Genomic DNA, 25,345 nt, shown 5'->3' with positions numbered 1-25,345 from the left:
ATGTCACCAAGATTGTTTCTGTGGTGTAACTGATGAACACTGCTAGTTGGAATGAAATCACTTCTAATCTCCTGTTTGTGCATGCTAACTTTTAGGTCTCTTTCTTAGATGAAACCTGAATCTTATTTTAAGAAGCTTGGAGACTAGACTAACTGGGACGCAAACGGTACTGTACCATGTAGGCGGATTAAGAGCACGTAAATGATTCACCCTGCTCCCTCCCTAGATGTGTGTAGCCTCTGAGCCATAATCACGGTTTCAAAAGCTCACACTCCAGAAGGAAGGTCAACACAACTCTCGGCATAGTTGTGCACCGCTGAGAGAGGCGACTGGCCGAAGAAAGAGCAGTGAGAGGCCCGGCTGTGAGGCACCACCACACAGGAAAAAGAGAGGCTGTTTTATTGCACTAGGACTGTGGCTGTGGCAGTGCTGCGGCTGAGGTGTTGTGCCCCGACGTGTTGAGGCTCGTGTCTGGAGTGGTGATGTTGATCTGCTCGGGGTTCCACTGGACCTGGACCACGTCTGCGCCCGTGGACTCCTCGGTGACCGTGGTCTCTCCTGTCAGCAGATTGGTGCTGGTCACCGTCAGCGTGTGCTGCACCACCGGGCACGTCATGGTGACCACCTCCACCTTGTACGCATGGTTGGGTTCCGTCTGCACTGACTTGACCTGTGCCGAGGCAGGTGATTACGCACATACTCCGGCCACCGCTCATGGGTCCATCCAGGACTCTTACCTCGTTGTCGGTGACGTCTCCCTCCATCATCGCCAGGCTGGGCGGCAAAGCTGCAGCACGACCGGGGACAAGGGTGGGAGAGAGAACAAACAACTGTTGCAAAGCTGGTCTCTCTTTCTACCATCTTATCTCTTTTGTTATTGAGAATATTTTCAGTGGTCGGTAGGGGGGAGTCCTTTTTTTATTACGTAATGAGATGTTTTAGGGCTCGCAAATTTTTTGCAGTGCGGTGAGGCAAGCTTTATCTGCGCCATTTTCTTGCACACAGTGGTCACACAGTTGTCGATGATTTTTAGGTTTTAGGCTTGGCATATTACCAGCGTCATAATATTCTTTGTGTTGTTCCTTGTAGGTCAGACCCTAGGATACTCATGGGTCTCTATAGTCAACACAGTTTCAAGCCTCTCGGCTGTACAGACTGCAGTTGGTGAATACACACTACTGTTAGTCTCCCTATAAACAACCGTGGAGTGCACTGTAAGTAATATCAATATCAATTTTTTAAAATTCGAAAACGGAGTTTCCCTTGGCACTAGGGCCCAACAAATTTCACCTACATCGCGCCAAACTACACATACTTCCCCCCCCACACACTTGCCAAAAATAACCGAGAAACAGGGTTTGCCTTTCAGATGTATTGTGGAGCCCTTACGCACTCTTGCGGACAAAAAGGTCCCGAATGGTAAGGACCAGGGTTCTCCTTGCCTTACACAGATTTAGAGCTTAAGGGCTGTCGTCAGTGCTGTGCTACATGGCTAAGAAACAAAATCCGTTGGCTAAGGTTACTTTTGCCAAAGACGGTATACTTTAGACAAACATGCAGGCAAAGCAACCCCCCCCCCCAAATAGTGTTTTTGAAATGATAAAAGTAGTATGGTTATATGTTATAAGTTGGTCTGCATGCATCTCAATAAATAAGGAGACTAACGGTAACAGTTGACTTTCAGTTTTAGTTGAGCAGCCTAGTAGTCGCCCGCCTTAGGTGTATTCTAATGCCATACACCGCTGACAATGCTAAGCTGAAAAAGTCGCCCTTCCAGCTTATCTTTAAAAATTGCAGAAACCGACTACAAGGGCCCCTTAGCTGCCACTGCACTGTACAGCCATAAGGGCCACACGGAGCTTCAACAGCGACACAAGCTCTCGATTATCTAGCGACGTGCGCCTCTAGGCGCTTTGCTCTGCAGGCGAGCAGCCACGGCAGACACCATCCTTCGTAAATGGAGAATGCCCCAGGGAGCTAGGCCCATCACCAACTTCACTTTCCTGTTGTGCCCAAGAGCCCAGCCTCGTTCAGCCAGGAAGTGGTGCCGAACACTCCAGAGCGCTTACCGCGTTACCGAATTAGAAGTCCACATAGGCAAGGCCAACTAGAGTTGGACACAACAGCTCCGCCTACATTCAGGACCGCCGGCCAGAATTCCTCCATGACAAAAAAGTAGCCCACTGCAGAAATTTTTCTTGCTACCTAAACAAGTTAACCTTATAAAATGCAAGAATTACGCAAAAAAGGACGGGACAGGTGAGAAGAATCACACGGGACAAGCGCTGTCCCGTCTCGTCTTTTTGTCCCATACTTTTTTGTGCAGTTCTTGTTTTTTATAATGTCGTAACAACTGGCCCGTCACCGCCAAGTTAATCAGAAAAAAAAAAAGAAGTTTATACATGGCTTGATTAACAAAGTCAAATGTTAAAAAGATGATTTCGTTGACTTGTAATTGGCTAGCACTGTGTGTAATTAGTGGTAATTGGCTAGCTAGCAGAGTAATAGAGGACGCCACGGATGGTGGCCCAATATTAACTGCTGTTTTCTCATCTTGTATGATCTGGAAATTCGCCAGAGAGGTAGTGTCGGCGAAGGCATGGAACTGAACAGCAGAGTTGCTTTCCACAGAAACAGGTGACGCTTTTCCGAGAGCCCGATTGCGCCCCTCCACATAGCCAGCATTGGAAGTGGCCTGGCTGCCGCTGCCTGAACAACAAGCATAATTGCGCTACTTTCTCCGCCCAGCTATAGCGCGTTGGTTATCGGTTGTACACCTTCGACAGCTGAACTTCACTGACACCATGCACGAATACTTGCACAGGAGTTTTCCCAGCCTGTTTTGAGTGTGGACCAATGTGAGTTAAAGAGAACAGCCAGGCCACTGCCACTGGGAAATGGCATGCGCGTTGAGCTGGAAACACAGGGCGGCCTCCAGGAAGCAATCGACAAGCCCAGCTTTCAAGGACAAAAGTATACGTGACAGAAAAAGATTGAGAATCTTTCAAGGACAGCAGCAGTCAAGGCTGAGAAAAATGTCGTCAGAAAAGAGGAGCCAGCTGACGCGGACCTGAGGAGACGGGGCTTACGCCTCGCAGCACGCCGCGAATTGAATGGTTCAAGGCACCGTACCAGTGCTGGTCCCACCTACGAGTGATGTCAGAAGTTTTCAGGCACCACCTGTGGCGATTTGCTGAATACGAAATACCCACTATAAAAGTGGCACAAATCATGTGTCTTTTGCAGCTCGCTACACGCGTGGCGGAAGACCATAACCAGCCTGGCTTTGACTGCGCGTGATCTTCCGCAAGGCAGGACAGAAACATCACGACAGGAATCGAGGAACACGCTGATTGACGCCTAGGATGGCATACCACACCAAGTTTCTGACTGTGCTCTTCTGCAACGCAGCAAAAGGATACTTCTCAAGGCCTGTTCACACACGTGTAGCTGGGTGGTGTAGTGCTTTGCACTACACCACCCAGACCAACTAATACCCCTGTCACATGGAAAATTTAATGTCATTCTCATCGAATGATGCTCGTTCAAAATGACATTATTTTGGTGCCACACGAAAAAATGTAATGTTATTCAATGAAAACAACATTAGATATCGAATGAATTTACAGAGCTCATTGTCTAGCGATCTCCGAGCTAATGTGTTACCTCGACACCAGAGACTCGATGAGAATATACACCAAAAAAAATTACAAAAGTGTCACAAGCACTGTAATATTTCTGTGTCCGTATAATTGTGTGGTTGTTCATTTATATATACAAAAATGCGAAATAGCATTGAAAAAATAACTCACTCTCGCTACCAGTCTTGCGTGGTTAACATTGACAACATGGTGGCGCCCTGCATGCCCGCTTCGGACCAAGTACTGTGCTGCCACCGCATCTTGGACTTGATAGCTTGCTCTAAACGGTTGTATTCACTTTTATTTTGTGCATTCTCATCCCTCTGTAATAATGTAAGTGGGAAATATTGATCGTTTTTAAGGTAAATTTAAAATTTCTTGATGTACGGCGGATGATGTAGCCACGTACACCATCTTGATGTACGGCGTACCCTGTCCAACGAACCCGGGCGAAGTACTTCTCCAACTTTGCACTAGAATCTACATTTTCATTTGATCCAATTGATTTATACTAAAAAAAAAAAAACAAAGCCTTCGAATGCATACATTGCTGCCATTAATAAAACAGAATCAGCACACAGGAGCTTTCACTTGCTGTCAGTCGATGGCGCCACAGTATGTTATGCTTCTCGGGTGCTACTCCCAACCACCGTACTCCAACTAAAACTGCCGTTGTGAGGACGGGCGGCAGTGCGCGTAAGGTGCGCCCGTAGTGGCCGTAGCGTGCGCAAAGCTTTTGCGGACGCACAGCTAATACTGTCCGATTTTACCATAAAGAACATTTCAAAACTGAATTCTGTCATTTGCTTGCCGCTGCTGGCTGAGCTTTGGCTTGGCTTGGACTCGTGGTGGATGGCAGTGATCAACACGTTATTGAAATGAGGACTAAGGTTTTAAAATCGATTTCCTTTCGCAAAGCAATACTTTTGGCAACTTATTGAAGCATACATCGAAATTTTTTGAATGCTGTACTCTCTTTCGATCGCAATCACCATCATTTGGAAATGACATTAGTTTTGGGCGTGCAGCGCGCAGAAAAAATGACAAGTCGAACAAATGTCATTCGATGAGAATGGCATTAAATTTGCCATGTGATTGGGGTATAAGTCTTACCCAGAAAATAACGTCTTCAAAGAGAAAACAAATGCTGCATACGACAAGAGCCACCAAATACCGATCCCACCTCACAGCACACCAATGGCCTGTGATGATCAAATATCGCCTCCTAACGCTTTTGAATGAAGCTCAAATGGATCAGTACGATGAGGCCACCCAAGCCTACTTCGATGATGGGCAGCTTGGACGGGAGCTTATGAACGGAAAACTTAATATGTAGCGAGGATGTGACAACGAACAGCTGATCTGAAGCAACTCGTCCCTCAAAGACGTAATAAACGACAAATGGGCGCACCGCCAGCCTAGTGTCTCTTCTTCTGGTCAGTCGTGTAATAATGGCGGTGAGTGACGTCCCCTTAGTTACCATCGTCGCTACATCGCTTCTGCTGCTGTGAAGTGCGGCGAGATTAGAGCAATGCGATTAAGCTAGGTTGTCAACTGCCCCCCACCAGCTCCTTGTTCGTTTTTGCCGCTGACACTGCTGTAAGAATGAGTCTGGATGAGGATGACATTAAGCTATTTTTTAGTCCAATTTCTGTGGATAGTTACTCCTTTGTACTCCAAATACCTCTCTAGTATAGGGAAGTAAATAAAATACTCCACATACACAGAGTAAATAAAACCTCCTTTTGGGTGTGCCCTGGAGAAGCCATTTACTCCCATTTGGGTATATTTTTGTCAAGAGTGTGACTCGAACTTTGTGGTGAGCCAGCTGCTACGCAACCATGCCCTCATAAAGCACTCTGCGGGCACGGGCTCGTTAACTACGGATGCATATTTCACATTTCTCAACCTATAACTACGTTTTTGTCTCATTTCCTCCTCACAGACCTCGCATTAGGGCTTTTTGCATGGCCCTGAGAGCATTCTCCATCCGGGCGTCTGGCGTGGCTCAGCAGCTAGCGAGCAGTGAAGTCTCCATGCAAACATCCGAGACCGAAGTCATGCAGCGGCTCGGCGGGAGTGAAAACCATGCGGCTTTCCCAAGCACAGACTATGGCATCCCTCTGTTAAGACACCTGGGCGGCATGTCAGGGACTCCTCACGCAGCGCACAAGCTAGCGGTCGTAAGAGCCTTGGTTTAGTACACAGTCACCAAAACGTCATGCTACGACTAAGTAGGACGTGTTGTCGGGCTAGTTGGTTCAATACATCAGACATGGCAGTTGCGCGAAACACACACACAAGACAGGGTACGGGACGAGCGCAAACTTACAACTGATCAGTTGTAAGTTTGTGCTCGTCCAGTACCCTGTCTTGTGTGTTTGTGTGTGTGTTTCGCACAACTGCCATGTCTGAGGTCATGCTACGGAACAGGTGATAAAAAAAAGGACTAGCTATGGGAGTACACTTTCAGCGTCAGGATAGCTTGTGTTTGCTGCATCGTTTCCAGTGCTGTTTCTCGCCCTTTAGCCGACACGTGGCTGCTTCCTGCTATGAACTGCACCACCATCCTTGCAAGCCACTGGCAGAGAGGGGGTGGCTACGCGTCAGGGCATGCAGGCAGAGAAGAGTGGGCTCACAGCAGTCGGCCACCAGCGTCCTGGTGGCGTCACCGTCCTCTTCCACCTTCCTGCCGGGCTGCGACAGCGTCTCGGCACACACGGCACGTCCCACGAGCTCCCTCTGCAGGCCCAAGCACCAACCACCAACCACCACCGAGGCTCAAGCAGCCACGTGCACCCCCGCCCACCATCCAACAACCACAGCCGACCCTCCCTCTGAAGGCATCATCAATGGGCTCCAGTTGCACGGCGAAATGCCAACAGCGTGGGGATGAACAAGGATTAAGGCCAGTCGGTTCGGGAGCACCATGAAGCGTACAGCGCAGCAGGACACATGCAGTGAAGACTAACAACATGAGACAATAGCGCCGCCCCATCCTGCATCCTTCACACGAAGCAACGGTGGGACAAAAACACAATGTTGGGAGAAAACACAACACGATTTGTTTTTGTCGCGCCATTTTTTCTTTTAAAACTAAGTTGCAACCAGCTTAAGCAGCGACTCTTCAAGTTTCTCACTGCCACACTGTATGTTTCAAGAGCCATCCAAATGTCACTGTCTCATGCAACGAGCTACCTATGGGGCTACTCGTAGGAAACTGCGAGGGGAAGTCGTGATCAGCCACTAGGAAAGCATCCCTTCCGTGAGGGCGAGGTCGGCTATGACTGGAGCATGTTATACAACACCAAGCCAAGCGCATGCGGCACCAGCAACACGGCGAGCGAGAGACACCCGATGGCGTGGTATACCGTGTAGTGCCACCAGGGAGGGCGCACCAGCAGGTCGTCGTAGCAGTGCGAGCGCCAGTCCACCTTGTGCACCCTCCGCTCGGTGCGGGACACCCAACGCCACACTGGCAGTTGCTGCAGCCGACGGGGGAGGGCGCCACGGGGCAGAGATAAAAACATGGACACCTTCGCTGACCCCTTTCAGGCCCGTAAAACACGCTGACCGTCAAGTTCCGACTTCTTTGAGTAAATATTGCTCTTTGAGGCCGTCTGGCGCACTATCTGTAGCAGCGAAACATCGGAAAATTCATTCCCTAAATGTGAGAATAAACCCAAACGCATGTTTGGCTTGGGCGTTCATCAGTGAAGCTGTCACCACAGCAGAAATCAAAGGATGCGTAAAGTTAATTGCAAATTTGGCATGAAAAAATGCTAAAGTTTCGTTCACATGGTCACGCTCAAGCAAACGTCTCGCTTAATGCAGCATGCAAAAAGCCTTGAACAAGACTCAGGAAGTAAAATTGTAAATTGTAGGGTTTAACGTCCCTAAAGCAATATAACAGGCGATGAGCATGCTGTACACTAAAAAAAAAAGGTAGTGAAAACAGGAAGTGCAGCTGTTACTGACTCTGCTTTTTATTACTAAATATTTACTACCCTCTTGAAGGTAGTTGCCACTGCGGTGGCTCAGTGGTTATGGTGCTCAACTGCTAGCCTGAAAGATGCGGGTTCGATCCTGACCACGGCAGTCATATATCAATAGAAACGAAATGCGAGAGGCATGTGTACTGAGTGATGTCAGTGCACATGAAAGTTGGTCAAAGTTTGTACGGAGACCTTCACTATGGCATCCCTCATAGCACGAGTTGCTTTGGAAAAGTTAAACCCCATAAACCAAACTAAACCAGACCTGCAAGGTAGTTAGCAAAAGTAGCCCCTTCCTACCTTTTTGCTACCTATGTTCTTCAGTTAGTAGCCATTTCTTGAGCCATAAAATAAAGTTACAAAGATAACTGACAGACTATTGTGTGAATAAACTGGTTTTGTAATTAAACATTTCTGCATTATCCCGCAGTCAGGTAGACTAACCAGTTTCTACAATCGCAACTTCATAATTAAAGCTGGTGTCTTGGCTCAATGGGCAGGAGCCACCACCCCGTAAATGAGTCAGATTTACGCATTAGCTCAACGGGTAGGAGACACCAGCCTGTAAGGAGCCACCAGCCCGTAAATGAGTCAGATTTATGGATTAGCTCAACGGGTAGGAGCCACCAGCCCGTAAATGAGTCAGATTTATGGATTAGCTCAACGGGTAGGAGCCACCAGCCCGTAAATGAGTCAGATTTACGCATTAGCTCAACGGGTAGGAGACACCAGCCTGTAAGGAGCCACCAGCCTGTAAATGAGTCAGATTTATGGATTAGCTCAACGGGTAGGAGCCACCAGCCCGTAAATGAGTCAGATTTACGCATTAGCTCAACGGGTAGGAGACACCAGCCTGTAAGGAGCCACCAGCCCGTAAATGAGTCAGATTTATGGATTAGCTCAACGGGTAGGAGCCACCAGTCCGTAAATGAGTCAGATTTACAGATTAGCTCAACAGGTAGGAGCCACCAGCCCGCAAATGAGTCAGATTTACGGAATATACAAGACAAAGATTAACCCACGCACGTGCAGTGCACATGTGCTGGTGTGACACTTTCTTACTTGTACTTTCCTCGTATTCTGGACCTTTGTGTGTTTGCAACAGGTTTGTTTGATGCCACCTCTTCCCATGACGTAATACCCAACATGAGTAAGCCTCAGTGTGTGATTTAAAGCCAGTTCTCATTGGTTTTGGAAACTGGCCAAACTGATCATCTAGCTTTTTAGTGCGAAAGCGCTACTTCACGAGGTCAAACCGGCTCTCCGTCTTGTGTGAAGCTTGACCTTGAGGGTGACCTTGGGCAGACCATAAATGAATAAAAAAAAATAAATATTGCGCTGACTGCGATTCGAACTCATGGCAGTGCAAACAGATGAGCTGGCCACTGAACTAGAGCACTAGGCTATTGCTGTAGCCTGTCACGTCTCGAGAGCTCTCCATCCCACTGCAATGCTCCAAAAAGAAATGGCCGCAGGCCAGCATCAATCGTGCACTTCGTGCGCTCAGCCAAACACGGATGCCACCCCCTGTGGATGGAATGAGCCAGTGGGTGCACCACTGCCACAAACTCCCAACAATACCTGCAGAGTGACAGACACTAAAGGCCATCCTCCGTTCCAAACACTCGGGAGTCCCACTCTTGCGCACCGTCCCATCCTTCAAAAAATGAGGCGAGAAAAGGTGCTCACATGGTACTGCTCTCCATCCTCCAGGCCCTCCAAGATGGCGTCCTCCACGCGGCACACGCTCGTGCCCCTGCACACAAAGGAGGGAGATGCTCTGCACACAGCCCCTGTCACTCTATCAGAGCCTTGTGGGTGAGTGCACACACCATGTTCTTCTCTCTGTCGAAGAAGAAGTCTGCAAATGGCCCCTCTTTCTATGCCTGAGACTCTGTACCAATCAAATGAAGCGGACACGGCAATGGCCGCCATGTGCCACACCACTTGGCAAACAAAAGCTTCTGCCTGAGGGGACTGAGAACTGACTAGTATTCCCCACGGATCACACGTCAGAAGCAGCCATGCTGACATCCTTTTCTCAGGCAGCGACACACTCATCAAAGTTATACATTTGGAATCTGTGGCTCAGTGCCAGCAGTTTTCAGGAAAAAGAAATCAGGTAGCAGCGCAGAAATCGCTCGAAGCAGCAGGCGCATACCTGGTGGCGAAGGTGGAGGCCTGCGGCTGCTGTCGGTAACGGGGATCCCCAACGGCTGAGCGGGCACGCCATGGCTGCCCGGACAGCTGCAAGGGGACAGTCACTGCATCACGGGCTTCATCATCATCATCAGCCTGACTACGCCTACTGCAGGGCAAAGGCCTCTCCCCCGACTCTCCAGTTAACCCTGTCCCTTGTCAGCTGCAGCCACCGTATCCCCGCAAACTTCTCAATCTCATCCGCCCACCTAACTTTCTGCCGCCCCCTGCTACGTTTGCCTTCTCGTGGAATCCACTCCGTTACCTTAAGGACCAGTGGTTATCTTGCCCTCGCATTACATGTCCTGCCCAAGCTCATTTCTTCCTTATGATTTCGACTAGGATGTCATTAGCTGGCGTTTGTTCTCTCACCCACTCCACCCACTTCCGATCTCTTAACGTTATACCTATCATTTTCCTTTCCATAGCTCGCTGCGTTGTTCTTAACTTAAGCTGAACCCTCGTTGTTAGCCTCCACGTTTCTGCCCCATAGGTGAGTACCAGTAAGATACAGCTACTTTATACTATTCTCTTCAGGGATATTGGCAAGCTACCATTCATGATCTGAGATAACCTGCCATATGCGCTCCACCCCATTCTTATTCTTCTAGTTATTTCCCTCTCATGATCCGGATCAGCTGTCACTACCTACCCTAAATAGACATATCCTCTTGCTACGGGCTTAGTGGGCTATTATTTTTTGAGTCATATACACTCGTGCCACGTAATGTTTAGCCAGCTTTTCTTGCTCTACTTGTTAATGCCTTGTTCCTTATGCAAGGTAATATTGTTTTATCTTCGTTCTCTGCTATGAATAAGCTTTCTATTCCTTTATTTTTGAACTACTGCTTTTTTACCCATACACATTTACTCACGATGAAGTTAGCGCCAAAAACGAGGACCAAAGTAGGAGAAAAGACACAACATGAGCGCTTTTTTGCAACTAAAACTTTAATGGAAGGACAAATGATATATACACCCATCTCGTGAATTAAATCGAAAGAAACATACATGATAACGTCAAGATAAACCTTAGGGGGCGATACATCTGAAGAGTGCTGGGTAACAAATGGTGCAAAAGCAGGAATCTTCATCGTCACAATCACGAAGAACAAAACCCAAAAAACACGAAGGAAAAAAGGAGGGAAGGAATGGATATTAATTCCACGTGTGGTCCAGGTATGCCAGTTCCTTTGCTGTTAAAGAAGTTGGCGGTGCACTTATGCATGTACTACTTCCCTGTCGTGAAATATAAAAAGCCTTCGTCGTGATTTCGTACTGGAGTCATTCTTTATGATCTGAAATTTCAGCCTGCGCATAAAGGGGATTGCATTTTTTCTTGCATAGTGGCCTACATTTAAAGAACGACTCCAGCGCGAAATCACGAAGGCTTGTTATATTTCACGACAGGGAAATACATGCGTAAGCATACCATCAATTTCTTTAACAGAAAAGGAACTGGCATACTTGGACCATTCGTGGAATTATTATCCATTCCTTCCCTCCTTTTTTGCTTCTTTTGTGTTTGTTGGTTTTTGCTCTTCATGACTGTGACCATGAAGTTTCCTGCTTTTTGCAACTTTTATGTTACCCAGCACTCTTCAGATGTATCGCCTCCTAAGGTTTATCTTGACGTTATCATGTATGTTTCTTTCGATTTACTTTACGAGATAGGTATATATATCATGTGTTCTTCCATTAAAGTTTTAGTTGCGAAAAAGCGCTCGTGTTGTGTCTTTTCTCCTACTCTGGTCCTCATTTTTGGCGCTAACTTCATCATGAACAAGATTCAACTCGCCCAACTTTCCATCTTACTACACATTTTTGTTAGGGGTGTACGAATATTCAAAATTTCCAATACGAATTGAATATGCTCGATATTCAGTTTGTATTCATATCCGAGAAATTGATTTTCGAATATTCGAAACTTCCCAAATACTCGCCAGTGATCATATACCGCACAGACTTTCATAAATTCGACCGTGACAAAAACAAAATATCTGCCCCAATTATCTGACGATTGAGTCCAAAATATCCACCGACCGAGTTTAAAGTTACAGGAAAACAATACAAAGGTCCTGTTCTCTTTCTCTTCAGTCGTTTATCGTGTGGACCAATAGCATTCTGATGCTGCAAGATTTGACCTCGTGCAAGATTCTGCAAGTAGGCTTTCCCACATATCACACGTGCTGCAAACAGGATGGCAGACGACCTGCTTCAAGCAATCGCAACGTGAAAGCACGCAGTTTTTTTTTTTTTTTATCATTGCGTAATATATGTTACATACTTAATGCCCATGGCCATGGCATTCGAGGTTTTACCAGCCATCATGTTATTTTTAGTTGCCACTTATGTGTCATTTCATAAATTTCATTTTGCATGACCACATTATGGGTTGGATACTGTTGTGCTGTCTAATCAAGTACTAAACAGTCTAGCCCGGCTACAGTGAAGTCGGCGGGAATTTGAAATCCCTTCACTCTATCCAGTATTTCGTTACACCTGAATTATGAAAGAAAAAACAGAAATATCAGCAAATTGATTTACTGCCACTGGAAGAATTGGTCCAGTGTCCCCTGAACACATTTTGCGAGTGCAGACTTCAGGAACGCGGTCTCCATGGCATCCAAGAGCGAACTGAAGTTTTGGTCGAACGCTGAACTCCAGAGGAACATGCGCAGAGTTTCAGCTGCTGCGATGGTCACTGGCTTAGGGGCAAAACCAGCGTCATTGCAGTCATTGTCTGAGGCGCTGTTCACCGTGGGCCTGTCCATGATGCTCCCGGCAACACTGGCAGTAGTCAATTCCACGCTGGCAACAAGGTAGTCAGCAAAAATGAAGTCCATGAGGCTTACACCCGAAGGCACAAAGTCCAACCTGCTAGTGGACTCCCGGGGCTGCTCCAAGGAGGCGGCACCATCAGCTGTTGCAACTGTGTCAACCGCCTTCGATCACTCGACGCAGGTAGTGGACCTCGAAATTGGCAATGACCCCCCGACCCATGGACCGCACTTTGGTAGTAGTATGTGGGGGAAACCTCGACAGCACTCAAGTGTGCGTTGATGTGATGCGCACTGCAGTTGTCAAGCAACATCAGTGCCTTGCGCTTCCTTCGGACCATCTCTTTGTCCAAGTCTGTGAGCCGCTTGCCAAAAGTGTCTCACGTCATCCATGCTTTCTTGTTGCTTACGTACGTCACTGGCACAGACAGCATCTTCGCAAAGCCACGCGGTTTCTTGGATTTGCCCATGACCAACAAGTCTCTCCTGTCCGAACCATCCACGTTTGCGCAGATCAGCACAGAGATCTGGCTCTTGCTGTCCTTTCTGCCCACGCATTTGTCCACTTTCGCCGTGAGAGACTTTGCTGGCAGCAGCTGGAAAAACAGACCGGTTTCATCTGCATTGTAGATGTCCTTGTCGGAATACACAAGGATACGATCATGGTGCTTCGCCATCCACTGCTGCAGCGAACCCTTATCAACAGACGCAGCCTCCCCGACAATGTTTTCACATGCGATGCCGTGCCTCTCCTTGAACCGCTGCAGCCACCCATTTCCTGGCTGGAGGCCTTCGTGACCGAGAGCGAATCCCAAGATTTTGACTTCGCCAGCATGATCAGTCCACTGAGCAGAATGTTCTTTGACCGCATATCCAGGAATCACTTGTAAAGCGCGGCTTCTAAGTCGCCATACGTGGCGCACCGGATCCTCTTTCGGTCCCCGCTGCCAACGTCGTCAATCGTGCTACTGTTCTTGATTACTGTTGAAAGTGTGGACTACACGATTTCATACTTCCGTGCGATATCGCTCTTCTTGACGTTTTGGTGCACTTCGTCCAGAATGGCGCGCTTTGTCTTCAAAGACACCACCTTTCTCTTCCCCGTAAAGGTGCCGGGGCTCACAAGACCAGACATAGCCAGAGAAACTGAGTCGGTCCCGACAAAGGCGACAATCCAGTCAGCGACCAGAGAAGTCAGCGGTCACGGAGTAGGACAGAAGCGGAACAAGGCAGGAAGGAGAGTCACTCAAAGTGCATAACAAAGACCACAAAAGCGGTGCAAAGGAGCGCTTCCAACACCCACAGCTCTCCAAACCCTGCTTTGAGCACCAAGAACCAACTGGAGAGAAATTCAAGAACCGAGATTGGCCCAGTCAGTCGCTGTCCATGATGTTGTTGAGGATTTTGCGGGGTCGCAGCGGAGCGCCAGACAGAGACGACCAGCGTGGCAGGCTTCTAGTTCCGGACTGCCCGTGCCGGGCGTGCGCCACGAGCACGCGCTGTCCGACTTTATTCTCTTTCTAGCGCGCGCTGCAACGCCGATCTTAGCGCCGGCGCTTTATAGAGTCGCCGGGCGCTATAGGGCCCCCCGCCTAGACGGAACGGCGAAATGTACGCGCCGACGGGGCAGAGATGGATTAGCCACAGCGGCAAGCAGGTCTGCAGGTGGGCCGGCAACATCTGAGGGGAGCTCCTGGGGAGGTGTCTCGAGGTACGCTGGTTTGAGTCGGTCGAGGGAGACGACCCCTTGAGCCACCTCCGAAGGCAGGTTGGAAAGCAAATGACGAAACCGAGATGCCTCCGAGGTGACGTGGTGCAGATGGAAGACGGCTTCCACTTGAGCGAACCAGGTCTGCGGACACTTGGGCCAGAATGTTGGTAGGCGGAGCTGGAGAGCTGCGACGTCCCGTGGGCGCAAGGTAGCGTCAGGCGGAAGGCCGCCTGAGGGCGGTAGGTTGCTGGGGTCGGTCATGTCTTAGGCCGGAGTCACCACTGTTGAGGATTTTGCGGGGTCGCAGCGGAGCGCCAGACAGAGACGACCAGCGTGGCAGGCTTCTAGTTCCGGACTGCCCGTGCCGGGCGTGCGCCACGAGCACGCGCTGTCCGACTTTATTCTCTTTCTAGCGCGCGCTGTAACGCCGATCTTAGCGCCGGCGCTTTATAGCGTCGCCGGGCGCTATAATGTCACCAATGACCTGCCTTTCCTTTTTCTTCCTTACTTTTTTTCTTCCAAGCAGGATGGAGCGCCACTGGGGCGTCCAGCTAAGCGGTGCAGTGTAGCCACCTTTTCGTTTCGCGGGACAGCCGACGCCACTGTGAAGGTTGCCGTCGGCCTAGTTCTGCCGTTATTTTCGCCCAAAATTTTGCCTTAAAGGCGTAAGAACGTTCAGACTGATAGATTATTTTTGACTTGGCATGAAATCTCCTTTCTGTATCCGTTGACAAGCTTTAACTGACTTCGTTAAAACCGGACCAAAATTACACTGACAATGCAAAAATGGGAACAGGAAATTAAAATCCCTTCGTTATAACCGCTATTTTACTATAGGTGGTTTCGCTATAACCGGGCTAGGCTGTAATAAACATTTCTGTGACCATGATGTTTTTTTATACTCTGATGAGTTTGTATAGTTTTGCTTATTTCATTTTCAAAGACCCTACACTATTTTGAAAAAAATAAGGGCAATCACATTTGCTTATTTATCATTTTCTGAACAATTCTTTTTTGTACAGAACAGATATTTGATTTCCTATTGAAAGCATTTCTTTCTTCATATATGTATTACAAAATTTCAATATTCACAAACTCCTAATTTTTGCACTTTAATGTTAGCTGTGCTTCTTTTTTTGTTTATCCTTGTAACTGTATTTGCAACACTGAATATACATACACAGATTCGAGACATGCTCTCATTTGATGCATCAAAATATGGTCCCTGATTGCAGTTAACGTAGTTTCTGCTGAAAACGTACTGTACTGGTATACTTGTTATCTGAGACATATGACTACTACAGCTGGAAGTTCTTAACAGTGTAGGGTGCCAAGGAAAAATGAGTTTGATGATTACGAATTTTCTGGGCACGTCCGGCTACAAGAAGCTTCCAAACGTGCTCCCACTGCGGAAGCTGCCCTATCCGGTGCACAGTCACAGACACTCTGCTTTTCCTCCCATTGCTCAGGGAGAATGTTGCTGAGAACCAATCTGTGGGGCGGATTGCCTTTGTTAAAAAAACTACAGGATGGCACTTGTCTGCTTAAGAGCGGAAATGCAATAGCCTTTCCCTGTCCTCTCACTTTTTTTGCTTTGCGGAACTCGAACCCACTACATTTTTTGCCATAGCTATCACCATCATTACTACCATCATCCCTATCTGACCATCACTATTTACTATCGCCAACAATCACAACCGCTATAATCATCATCACTATAGCCAACTATCACTATCACATCCCTATCACCGTCAGTCGCTATCATCATCACCATCACTACGATCACTCACTATCAATACCGCCATCACTACAGGCAGCTATCATTATATCACCACTACCACTATCACTAACTCTAGCACTAACTCCCACTATCAGCAGCTATCATTATTTATTTATTTATTTATTTATTAATACTGCAATCCCAGGAAGGGATTTTCGCAGGGTGAGCATACAGAATATAGGTAAGTACAAATATTAAGAAAAAAAAGTACAAAGGCCACAAATTAATAATAAGCAACAAAAACACAACAGCAAAAATAAAAGGCTCAATGACGTAACACAGCAAAAATTATCGCTACCTCTTCCTATTTATTTACTACCACTACTACCATTACATATATGTTGCTTATGAACTGTTGCGTAATCAACTTTTACATTTTATTTTAATTACCATAAACTTATGATTGACAGTTCATGCGGACAGCCTCTGCCTGCAACTTCCGTAAGAAAGGCTTTTGCCTTAAAAACAGCTGTGGCCACACGCCACCCTGGTCACCGCCCATTGCGGTGGGATCACGAAGAGTGCACCCATCATACCCACGCGGTGACCAATGAGTCCTCTCACGAGGTTGCCACACAGCGGACTCACTGGTCGCTATTGTGGTACCAGAGAGTGTGACAGATTCCATTGCCTGTCCGCCCATCCCCACTGTAAAGCCCTCCTTCTGGCCCCCACTCACTGTGGACACCCGGGAACCGTCCGCCGGCCCAGACGAGTCGGCCACGGTGCTGCAACGAGAGACGAGACACACACACACATCACTGGTGCCAGGACTGCACACTGCGCTGTCACGCTCAAGATACTAAGCCCGAGCTCCAACTCTGCGAGCATCCTCCGTTCCTTCCAGACCTCATCTTACGAGCGGGACGAGGGTCTTAAAACTAACTTTTTTACCAATGGCTGGAATCTCATGAAATTTTGCACACAGATGCATTTTTCTTTTCTGATTCCAAATATGTCGCCATAATTGAGCTAGTGCTCCTAAATCTTACTAAGTCTAGAATGCAATTAGGTAATTTCTTGTGCAGCTTTAATGAGCTTTCCCATTGCATTTTGTTGCTTTTATTTATATGAATTGACAGCCAGAGAGTTGCCATACCCGGTGGCATTCTTCGTTTTTCTCTAAAGGCATGCCCTCCTGATATACTATGTCGAGAGTAAAAGGTTGCAGTATTTGACACTGCAACTCGTTAAGCTAATTCTAAATTGCTATTAATACGTGGCCTAAACAAAAAAGTAAGAATGTCATCTTGTATAGGAATTCGCTGGCTATCAATTCATGTAATTAAAAGCAGCAAAATGTAGTGATAAAGTTCATTAAAGCTGCATAAGAAATTACCAAATTACACTCTAGAATTTAAAATGTTTGATGTATGACCATCAGCTCAATTATAGCTACATTTTTGAAATCAGAAGACAGAAATGCATCTGTGCGCAAAATTTCATGACATTCTAGCAATAAATAAAAAGGTTAGTTTTAACACCCTCATCCCGACTTAACAGCAAAGCTGTGCAGCTACCGCCAAATACAACTTAAGAAAGCCAATGGTGTCGACCGACTGTCATCCTGTCATGATCAACACCTTGCATCCGCTAGTGTGCACCTTCTAGCAGTCTCGGCAGGTGCAAGGCTGCCGATCATGATGTCATGAATATACACGGACACCACTGGCAGGGAATGCTTCCTTTAAAAGGCATTTGCTGCGTCCTGTATCCGACTAAGCAAAGAGCGCCATGGGTCGTCGCCCCTACTCCAAACAGAAGTGATGGACAAAAAACCAGGTTGTAAGCAACAGTTACAGTTGCGCAGAATTATAATTCCTACTGAGTTTAAACAAAGCCTTGCAAAAACCGTCTCATTTTTTAAGCTGCACTACCTGTCCGACATCAGTACTTCAGTCAAATGAGTGATTTCCTTTTCATTTTGAGGGACATTCTTACAATATAGCGGTCTGATACCATACTGTTCAGTTGAGTAGCGCGTGGACTATGCCACAAAAGCAGTGGCGACACCTTATGGAGCAGTGCATGACTAAAACACAGCTGAAATGGGGGCGCGCGCGCCCGTGTGTGTGTATTTGTGTTTCTGTACATTTCCACAGTTCCCAGCCCTACACCGACCGAAGAAACAAGAGCATCAGAAGCATGGTACAAGCCCTCCCACTACTCAATTCAATTCATTTATTTTCAACTTGAGGTTCAAGGCCCCCAGACGAAAAAGCTGTTCTACGACAGCTTGAAAAGTGCCTGGGGGCCCTTGCAAGGCAACAGTGGTTACAGACTAAATTACAGTGTGAGTAAACATCCTCAAAGAATCATTAAAACAAATATAGAGTACAATAATTAACAAGACAATCGTTATCCATGAAAATTTCAGGTATTCGGCGTTTTGCCTCAATTCACCCTGAACATTAGAACTCCCCAGGAGCTCAACACTTTCAGGCGGTGCCTCTGACATCACGGTGACTATTCTTCAAAGAGAAACTGCGGAATGGCCAAAACTCACAAAAAGCGAATCAAGCTGTGCGCACGGCACCGAAGTGGACAGCTACTTTTCCACAGGAAAGGTTGCCCAGTGGTTTCTACAGCAAAGCAAACCCAGATGGATTTGGCAGCGGTGCTTTTTTTCTGGCGCAAACACCGGACAGAATCGACTGATTTGTTCCATAAACATACAAAATAGTGCAGCAGCATACAGGGACAAGAAAGAACGTACATAAGCACTACTTTCCAACGGTATATACACCTAGTGGACAAATATAATTGCGCAGGCACAGAAGACAAACTTTTTAGCGATTTTTTTACTTGTAATTCTTGCAAGGACAAGTTCAGATGACCTTTCTTTCTATCTTCCAGAGTGATGGAGGAGTGTGTGTGTCCAATGAGGGAGACTGCCCCTCACCGTTGTTGCTGCTGCTGCTGTATCGATCCGGAAGTGGCCAGCAGGCGGTTGGTGGGCACGAAGGGTGACACGCCGTACGAGTGGCCGGCCGGCTTGGAAGGCCGCACGGTCCGCCGGACGCTGCCCCCCCCTACGGCCAGGGGCTCCGCCGTGGTGGCCACCGGACGGCTCACTCGGGCCACAGACTGCGCCTGTGGAAAAGGAAACCACTTGTGCATCAGCAACACAGGGCACAACCACTGAACTCCGTGACTAAAATTGCTCTGCAAAAATTTTAAATTTTCAGAGTCATCGTCATCAAGATGCTATCATGACTATACTCCGTTTCATACATAGCAGGCAACGCTGCGGAGGTTGCCGAAGTAGTGTGTCTGGGAAACCATATTACTCCACCACATATCATTCGTTCTTCTCGAAACTACAGTCAGTATTTGGACAGAAAATAAGGGGTGGTATAAAACGATGTGGTAGCATTGAAAATCACAGTCAAAGCTGTGAGGCGCTCAGTGTTCGGGCTCTCTGGCCATACTTTTCCCGGAATGTGAACTACTTTTTGGGTGCAGATTCAGTAGAGGCGATTCGCCCTACCAACCGCATATCATACCGCCACGTGTACTTTTTGCTTCTCAACATCTCGATGAGTCACATTACGAAAATGTGGCACGAGGTAAAATGAAGTCGAACGCTTAGTGCGGACTTAACCTGCGTGAACAGGTGCACTAGCTTTGGCAGCGTTGCCAGCTATGCATGAAACGGAGTATAAACATTTCACCTTTACCAACATGTTCCAATACAGCATTTTTTTTCCTTTTGAGAAGAATTTTTATGCTCTAGTTATTTACAGCTTGTTTTTTCTTGTACTACGATAGTTTGTTCTGCTGAATGTTAAGGTTAGTTCATGCGTTTTCAATCTCCTGCCATCGCATCATATGGGGCTGCAGTATGTAAAAATTAAAAAGCAATAAACCAAGGATGCACAGAGGACAGGCCACAAATGCATTGGAATGCAAGTGGTTATAATGGCTTATGAGAAGATAACTTAGGAGCCGCTTGTTTCTTGGAAGCACCATTAGAAAATAACCTTGAAACATGTTTTTGCTTGTTAGTTCCTTTTTAATTCATTCAATGCTAACAAGTGCTCTATGTTGCATACTCTCTCCTCATCTCGCTATAGCTAGCGAAAACAAGTATTCTATTTTTATTTTTTTTGTGTAACAAATATTTTTACTTCTTTTATTGTTCTGTAAATATGAACATTTGTCATATGCCATGTTTTTCAAATACGAATACCAATACCTAAGTATGAAAAAGCACGTTTAACTGGCCAGTTCATTTAGGTTTAGGCAGAAGTTTGAATGGGCTCTCACAATAACAAATATAGTATAGCATCGCTTCCTGGAGATTATTTGCACTTTTTTACATAAGATGGGAGTTGGTGCATAGCTTCTTAAAACAATTAGTGCAACACAAACACAGTCATGAGAAAGAAAGACAGGACGACGCGCTACTGACAACTGTGCGCCATCCTGTCTTTCTCGTGATTGTTTTCGTGTCGCGGTATTTTTTTTTAAGATAATAGTAAGAAACTCTATGCTCTAAGCAGTACGGCAGTTGCTTCTACAGAAGGTAGTGCGCCAGAGGACAGCTTACTCTCCCTTTCTGCCAGGCACACTCGTGTGCAGAGTCACTCACCGTGGTGGTGGCGGCGGCCTCGGTGTCGATGAGCAGCGTATTGGTGAAGGCGGAGCGCACGCTGGCCCCAGCCGATGACGACCCACAGGGCACAAAGCCCCGGGTGCGGGGCCGCAGCAGTGGAGGGGCTGCCACCTCAGGCTCAGTCTGGGTGCACGCCTGGGAGACAGGCAGACGCCGTTGAAGGACCACGCTCCCCACGCAATGACCCCCACTCGGGGCTTGTCGCGATAGTTCACTCAGGGTTCACTGGCACAAGGGGGACGCAGGCTGGCTTCATGGCCACGAAATTTCCCAACAAAGTCGACAAGGTCACGATATCATCAACAACATGTGATCACCAGTGGATAAATCAGAGGGCACTGCCAAGTTAAAAATCTAAAGACCCCCAAAATTTGGATGTTGGCCTAGCGCTAAAAATTCCAGAGGAACCCATAATTTTTCAACTGACCTCTACAGAGACACCTGCATAGAAATGACTGAACTGCATGCGTACTGTGAGCACTAAAGAATGAGTTATGAACTTCAACAACGTGCATGCGGTCAGTGCTCCATCCAGCCACACCTCAGACCTGCTGTGGCAGCACGCGGCCGGGGATAGTAGCTGAGCTTAGTGGAAACAAGTGGAAATGGCAAAAGTTAATAGCAGAGAAGGAAATTAGACACTCACTGTAGCCACCATACCAAGCAACTTAAACACTATCACATTTTCTCCTCTAAGAATGTGGTTAAGAAGCCTCCGAAGTTTTTTAGTTAACTCGTGTTGTTCTTGGCGATTAAGTGAGATGCAGTCAAGTGATGTGAAGTGCTTTGCATAACGAGATTAAAAGAGGCTAAAAAACCCAGTGTACAGAACTGGAATAAAATTACAACATGCAAAAACATTTGGAGTAAAAAAATATACAGCACTTAAACATAAGCTAACCTGCTAGGTCATCCCATGAGCGAGAAGCCAGAGAGTTCCCTCTGCTGTAACATGCCATGAAGGTGGAGATAGAGAAGCAAGCGTGGCATACGTTAGCTCTGCGTTCTCGCCAATGGCTGCGTCACTAGTCATCACCATCAACATCAGCCTGACTATGCCCACTGCAGGGCCTCTGCCATGTCTCTCCAACCAACCCTGTCCTTCGCTAGCCCTGGCCACCGTATCCTCGCAAACTTCTTAATCTCATCCGCCCACCTAACTTTCTGCTGTCCCCTGCTACGTTTGCTTTCTCTTGGAATCCACTCCACTGCCCTTAAGGACCAGCGGTTATCCTGCCTTCGCATTACATGCCCTGCCCAAGCCCATTTCTTCCTCTTGATTGCGACTAGGATGTCATTAACCCACGTTTGTTCCCTCACCCACTCCGCCCGCTTCCAATCTCTTAACGTTACACCTATCATCATTTTCCTTTCCATAGCTCGCTGCGTTGTCCCTAGCTTAAGCTGAACCCTCGTTGTTAGCCTCCACGTTTCTGCCCCATAGGCGAGTTGAATAGGTAAGATACAGCTGTTGTATACTTTTCCCCCTCATGACTAGTCAGCGACACTCAAATGCCAAGCACCAAGCAAGTCCTGGCCCTCTCGTGTTTCGCTGCTGTTTTCCATGTAAGGATGCATCGCCAACATGGCCACACCTATTCGCTTCTAAGCCGCTCTAAGCTGGGATACTGGAACGTCTGCCATCGAAGCGCAAGGCGGAACTGGTGGGGGCCAATCAGACACCCTGAGACTGAAGCGACATCATCAGCCCAAGTTTACTGCAGGGCAAAGGCTTTCCCACTGACCTCCAATCAACTTTTCTGAAGAAGTTAGCGCAAAAAACGGACAAAAGACAGAAAGACACATAAGACATTCATGAGTGCTACTACCAACTGTTTATTCATGCGGTCGTACATGGCGTATAAAAAGGGAAAAACAGCGAGCATGCGTGTAGTGAGGGCAGATAAGGCACAGCAGTCTAGCAGCAAGTCACTAAAAAAACGAGTCTAAAAAAGCACATTCAGCGGAATACATGTGAACAGATGTGTCACTCACACATCTTGTTGCCAGAGTGCTGTGCCTTATCTGCCCTCTCTACGCGCCTGCTCGCCGTTTTTTCCCCTTTTATACGCCATGTACGACCGCATGAATAAACAGTTGGTAGTAGCGCTTGTGAATGTCTTATGGGTACTTTCTTTCAGTCCCTTGTCCGTTTTTTGAGCTATCTTATTCAGAAAATGCATCACCAACTAGGCCCGCAGCTTGCTCTCCTGGACTTCAGTCAACCCTGTCCTGTGCCAGCTGCAGCCACCGTATCCCCGAAAAATTTCTACCAAATCTCATCCGCCCACCTGACTTCCTCATGGAGGGCACTGCCTAACCTTACAAACACATGGTTGTTTGCTTTTTCGCATTACGTGCCCATGTATCCTCCTTTCTCCACTTCCACCTGGCACCTGTTGACGCTACCTCCACCACTTTCCACATAGCTCCATGCACTCTCCCCAGCTTACCTCATGGCAATTCTAGCCTTCCAAAACTTGCAGGAATGCCTGCACAGTGTGGCGGCCCAAACGCAGTTTAGAGTCCACCACTTCGCTCCTTCCCTCACTCTCACCCATGGCCACAATGGCACCGGGTAATGGAGGCACACGTAAACACCAGATGTATGCACTAAGAGACAAAGAGGGCACTGCCATGAAAAATAGGGATGAGATAGTTAAATTGTGTTCAGAAAAGAAAAAACAGCGCTAAATTCTACACAAACCACACAGAAAGACGGACAGGACGGGCGCTGACTCCAACGTGTGTAGAATTTAGCGCTGTTTTTTCTTTTCTGAACACAATGTCACACCAACTAGCCCAGCAAAAGGTACTGTTAGATAGTTAAAGCAGCCAAAGAGTTTCACACAAATCTATTCAGTAGCGATTGCAATCAGAATGTTACTGAGAGAGCCAGTAGTGCACAGCAATGGGACATCCTGCCAGTAACGAAGGAGGAAGTAAAGAAAGCCTTGGGAGCAATGCAAAGAGGGAAAGCACCTGGTGAGGGTCACATAACAGCAGATTTGTTGAAGTGCGGAGGCGAGATTGTGCTAGAAAAAGTAGCCACCCTGTATACGCAATGCCTTCCTTGAGCGTATCAGAAGCTGGGAGGTGCTAATGTTCTTTTATTCTAAGAATCACAGACCTATCAGCTTACTGTCCGCTGCCTACAAGGTATTTACTAAGGTAATCGCTAATAGGGTCAGGACCTGGGTCAACCAAATGATCAGGCAGACTTTCGTAAAGAATACTCGACAATAGACCATATTCACACTATCAATCAGGAGATAGAGAAATGCACAGAATATAACCAGCCCCTATATATGGCATTAATTGATTATGAGAGAGCATTTGACTCAGTAGAAACCTCAGCTGTCATGCAGGCATTGCGGAATCAGGGTGTGGAAGAGTGTTATGTGAAAATATTGGAAGATATTTATGACGATTGCATGGCTACCATAGTCCTCTATAAAGTCAGCAATAAAATTCCAATACGGAAAGGTGTCAGGCAGGGAGACACGATCTCGCCAATGCTCTTCACTGCCTGCTTACAGGAGGTATTCCGGGGACTGGAATGGGAACAGTTGGGGATAAGAGTTAATGGAGAATACCTAAGTGATCTGTGATGCACTGATGACGTTGCCTTGCTAAGTCACTCAGGACATGAACTGCAAAGCATGATCAATGAATTAGACAAGCAGATCAGAACAGGAGGTCTTAAAATTTACATGCAGAAAATGAAACTAATGTTCAACAGTCTCGCAACGCAACAGCACTTGACAATTGGTAGCGAGGTGCTGAAGGTGGTAGGGGAATACATTTACTTAGGGCAGGTAGTGACTGCTGATCTGGATCATGAGAGGGAAATAACTAGAAGAATAAGAATGGGGTGGAGCGCAAACGGCAGATTCTCTCAGATCATGAATGGTAGCTTACCAATATCCCTGAAGAGAAAAGTATACAACAGGTGTACCTTACCGGTACTCACCGATGGGGCACAAACGTGGAGGCTAACAAAGAGGGTTCAGCTTAAGTTAAAGATCAACGCAGCGAGCTATAGGAAGAAAAATGATAGGTGTAACGTTAAGAGATCGGAAGAGGGCGGAGTGGGTGAGAGAACAAATGCGCGTTAATGACATCCTAGTTGAAATCAAGAGGAAGAAGTGGGCTTGGGCAGGGCATGTAATGCGAAGGCAAGATAGCCGCTGGTCCTTAACGTAGCATTCCAGGAGAAGGCAAGCGTAGCAGGGGGCGGCAGAAAGTTAGGTGGGCGGATGCGATTAAGTAGTTTGCGGGGATCCGGTGGTCGCAACAGGCGAAGGACAGGGTGGTTAATCGGAGCGACATGGGAGAGGCCTATGCCACCCTGCAGTGGGCGTAGTCAGGCTGATGACGGATGTATGGAGGAAGCACGCACCTCGAAGGAAGGCCTGTCCGGCTGTCGGGATGAGAAGGTGGGTGTCTTGGGTGCCTCCCTGCAATTCAGAAACAGCAGACAGTTGTACGTCCCTTGTGGACTCTGCCGCGCAGCAACCCACAGCCTCTACATTGCTGGGCTGCGGCAGCTTTAATCCCTGTTTGTGCTGTTCGCTGCCGACTAAGGTTGTGGGAAGTGAGAGGCCTGACCAATGGGTTC

General features: G+C 47.3%; 1 protein-coding gene across 4 annotated transcripts in view; it reads right to left on the bottom strand.

Annotated features, from left to right (window-relative positions):
- Positions 1–361: 361 nt before the first annotated feature.
- LOC149334628 (uncharacterized) overlaps positions 362–25,345 on the bottom strand; it is an 86,759-nt gene continuing 61,775 nt past the window's right edge. For 2 of the 4 annotated variants that reach the window (XM_089555271.1, XM_089555270.1), the window contains exons 11-20: positions 25,127–25,184; positions 20,701–20,859; positions 19,009–19,199; positions 16,786–16,834; positions 9,798–9,883; positions 9,326–9,392; positions 7,013–7,126; positions 6,281–6,383; positions 738–787; positions 362–670 (exon numbers count right to left, since the gene is read on the bottom strand). In XM_089555271.1, coding sequence (XP_089411397.1) covers positions 407–670; positions 738–787; positions 6,281–6,383; positions 7,013–7,126; positions 9,326–9,392; positions 9,798–9,883; positions 16,786–16,834; positions 19,009–19,199; positions 20,701–20,859; positions 25,127–25,184 — 1,141 coding nt within the window. In that variant the 3' untranslated portion in view covers positions 362–406. The remainder of the gene's footprint in view (positions 671–737; positions 788–6,280; positions 6,384–7,012; positions 7,127–9,325; positions 9,393–9,797; positions 9,884–16,785; positions 16,835–19,008; positions 19,200–20,700; positions 20,860–25,126; positions 25,185–25,345) is intronic. The other 2 variants (XM_089555273.1, XM_089555272.1) reach the window with 1 other exon arrangement.

This window comes from Amblyomma mixtum, chromosome 8, assembly GCF_055824585.1.
Source record: "Amblyomma mixtum isolate Tamu chromosome 8, ASM5582458v1, whole genome shotgun sequence".
Taxonomy (NCBI): domain Eukaryota; kingdom Metazoa; phylum Arthropoda; class Arachnida; order Ixodida; family Ixodidae; genus Amblyomma; species Amblyomma mixtum.
This window is presented reverse-complemented; position numbering and strand designations above follow the sequence as displayed.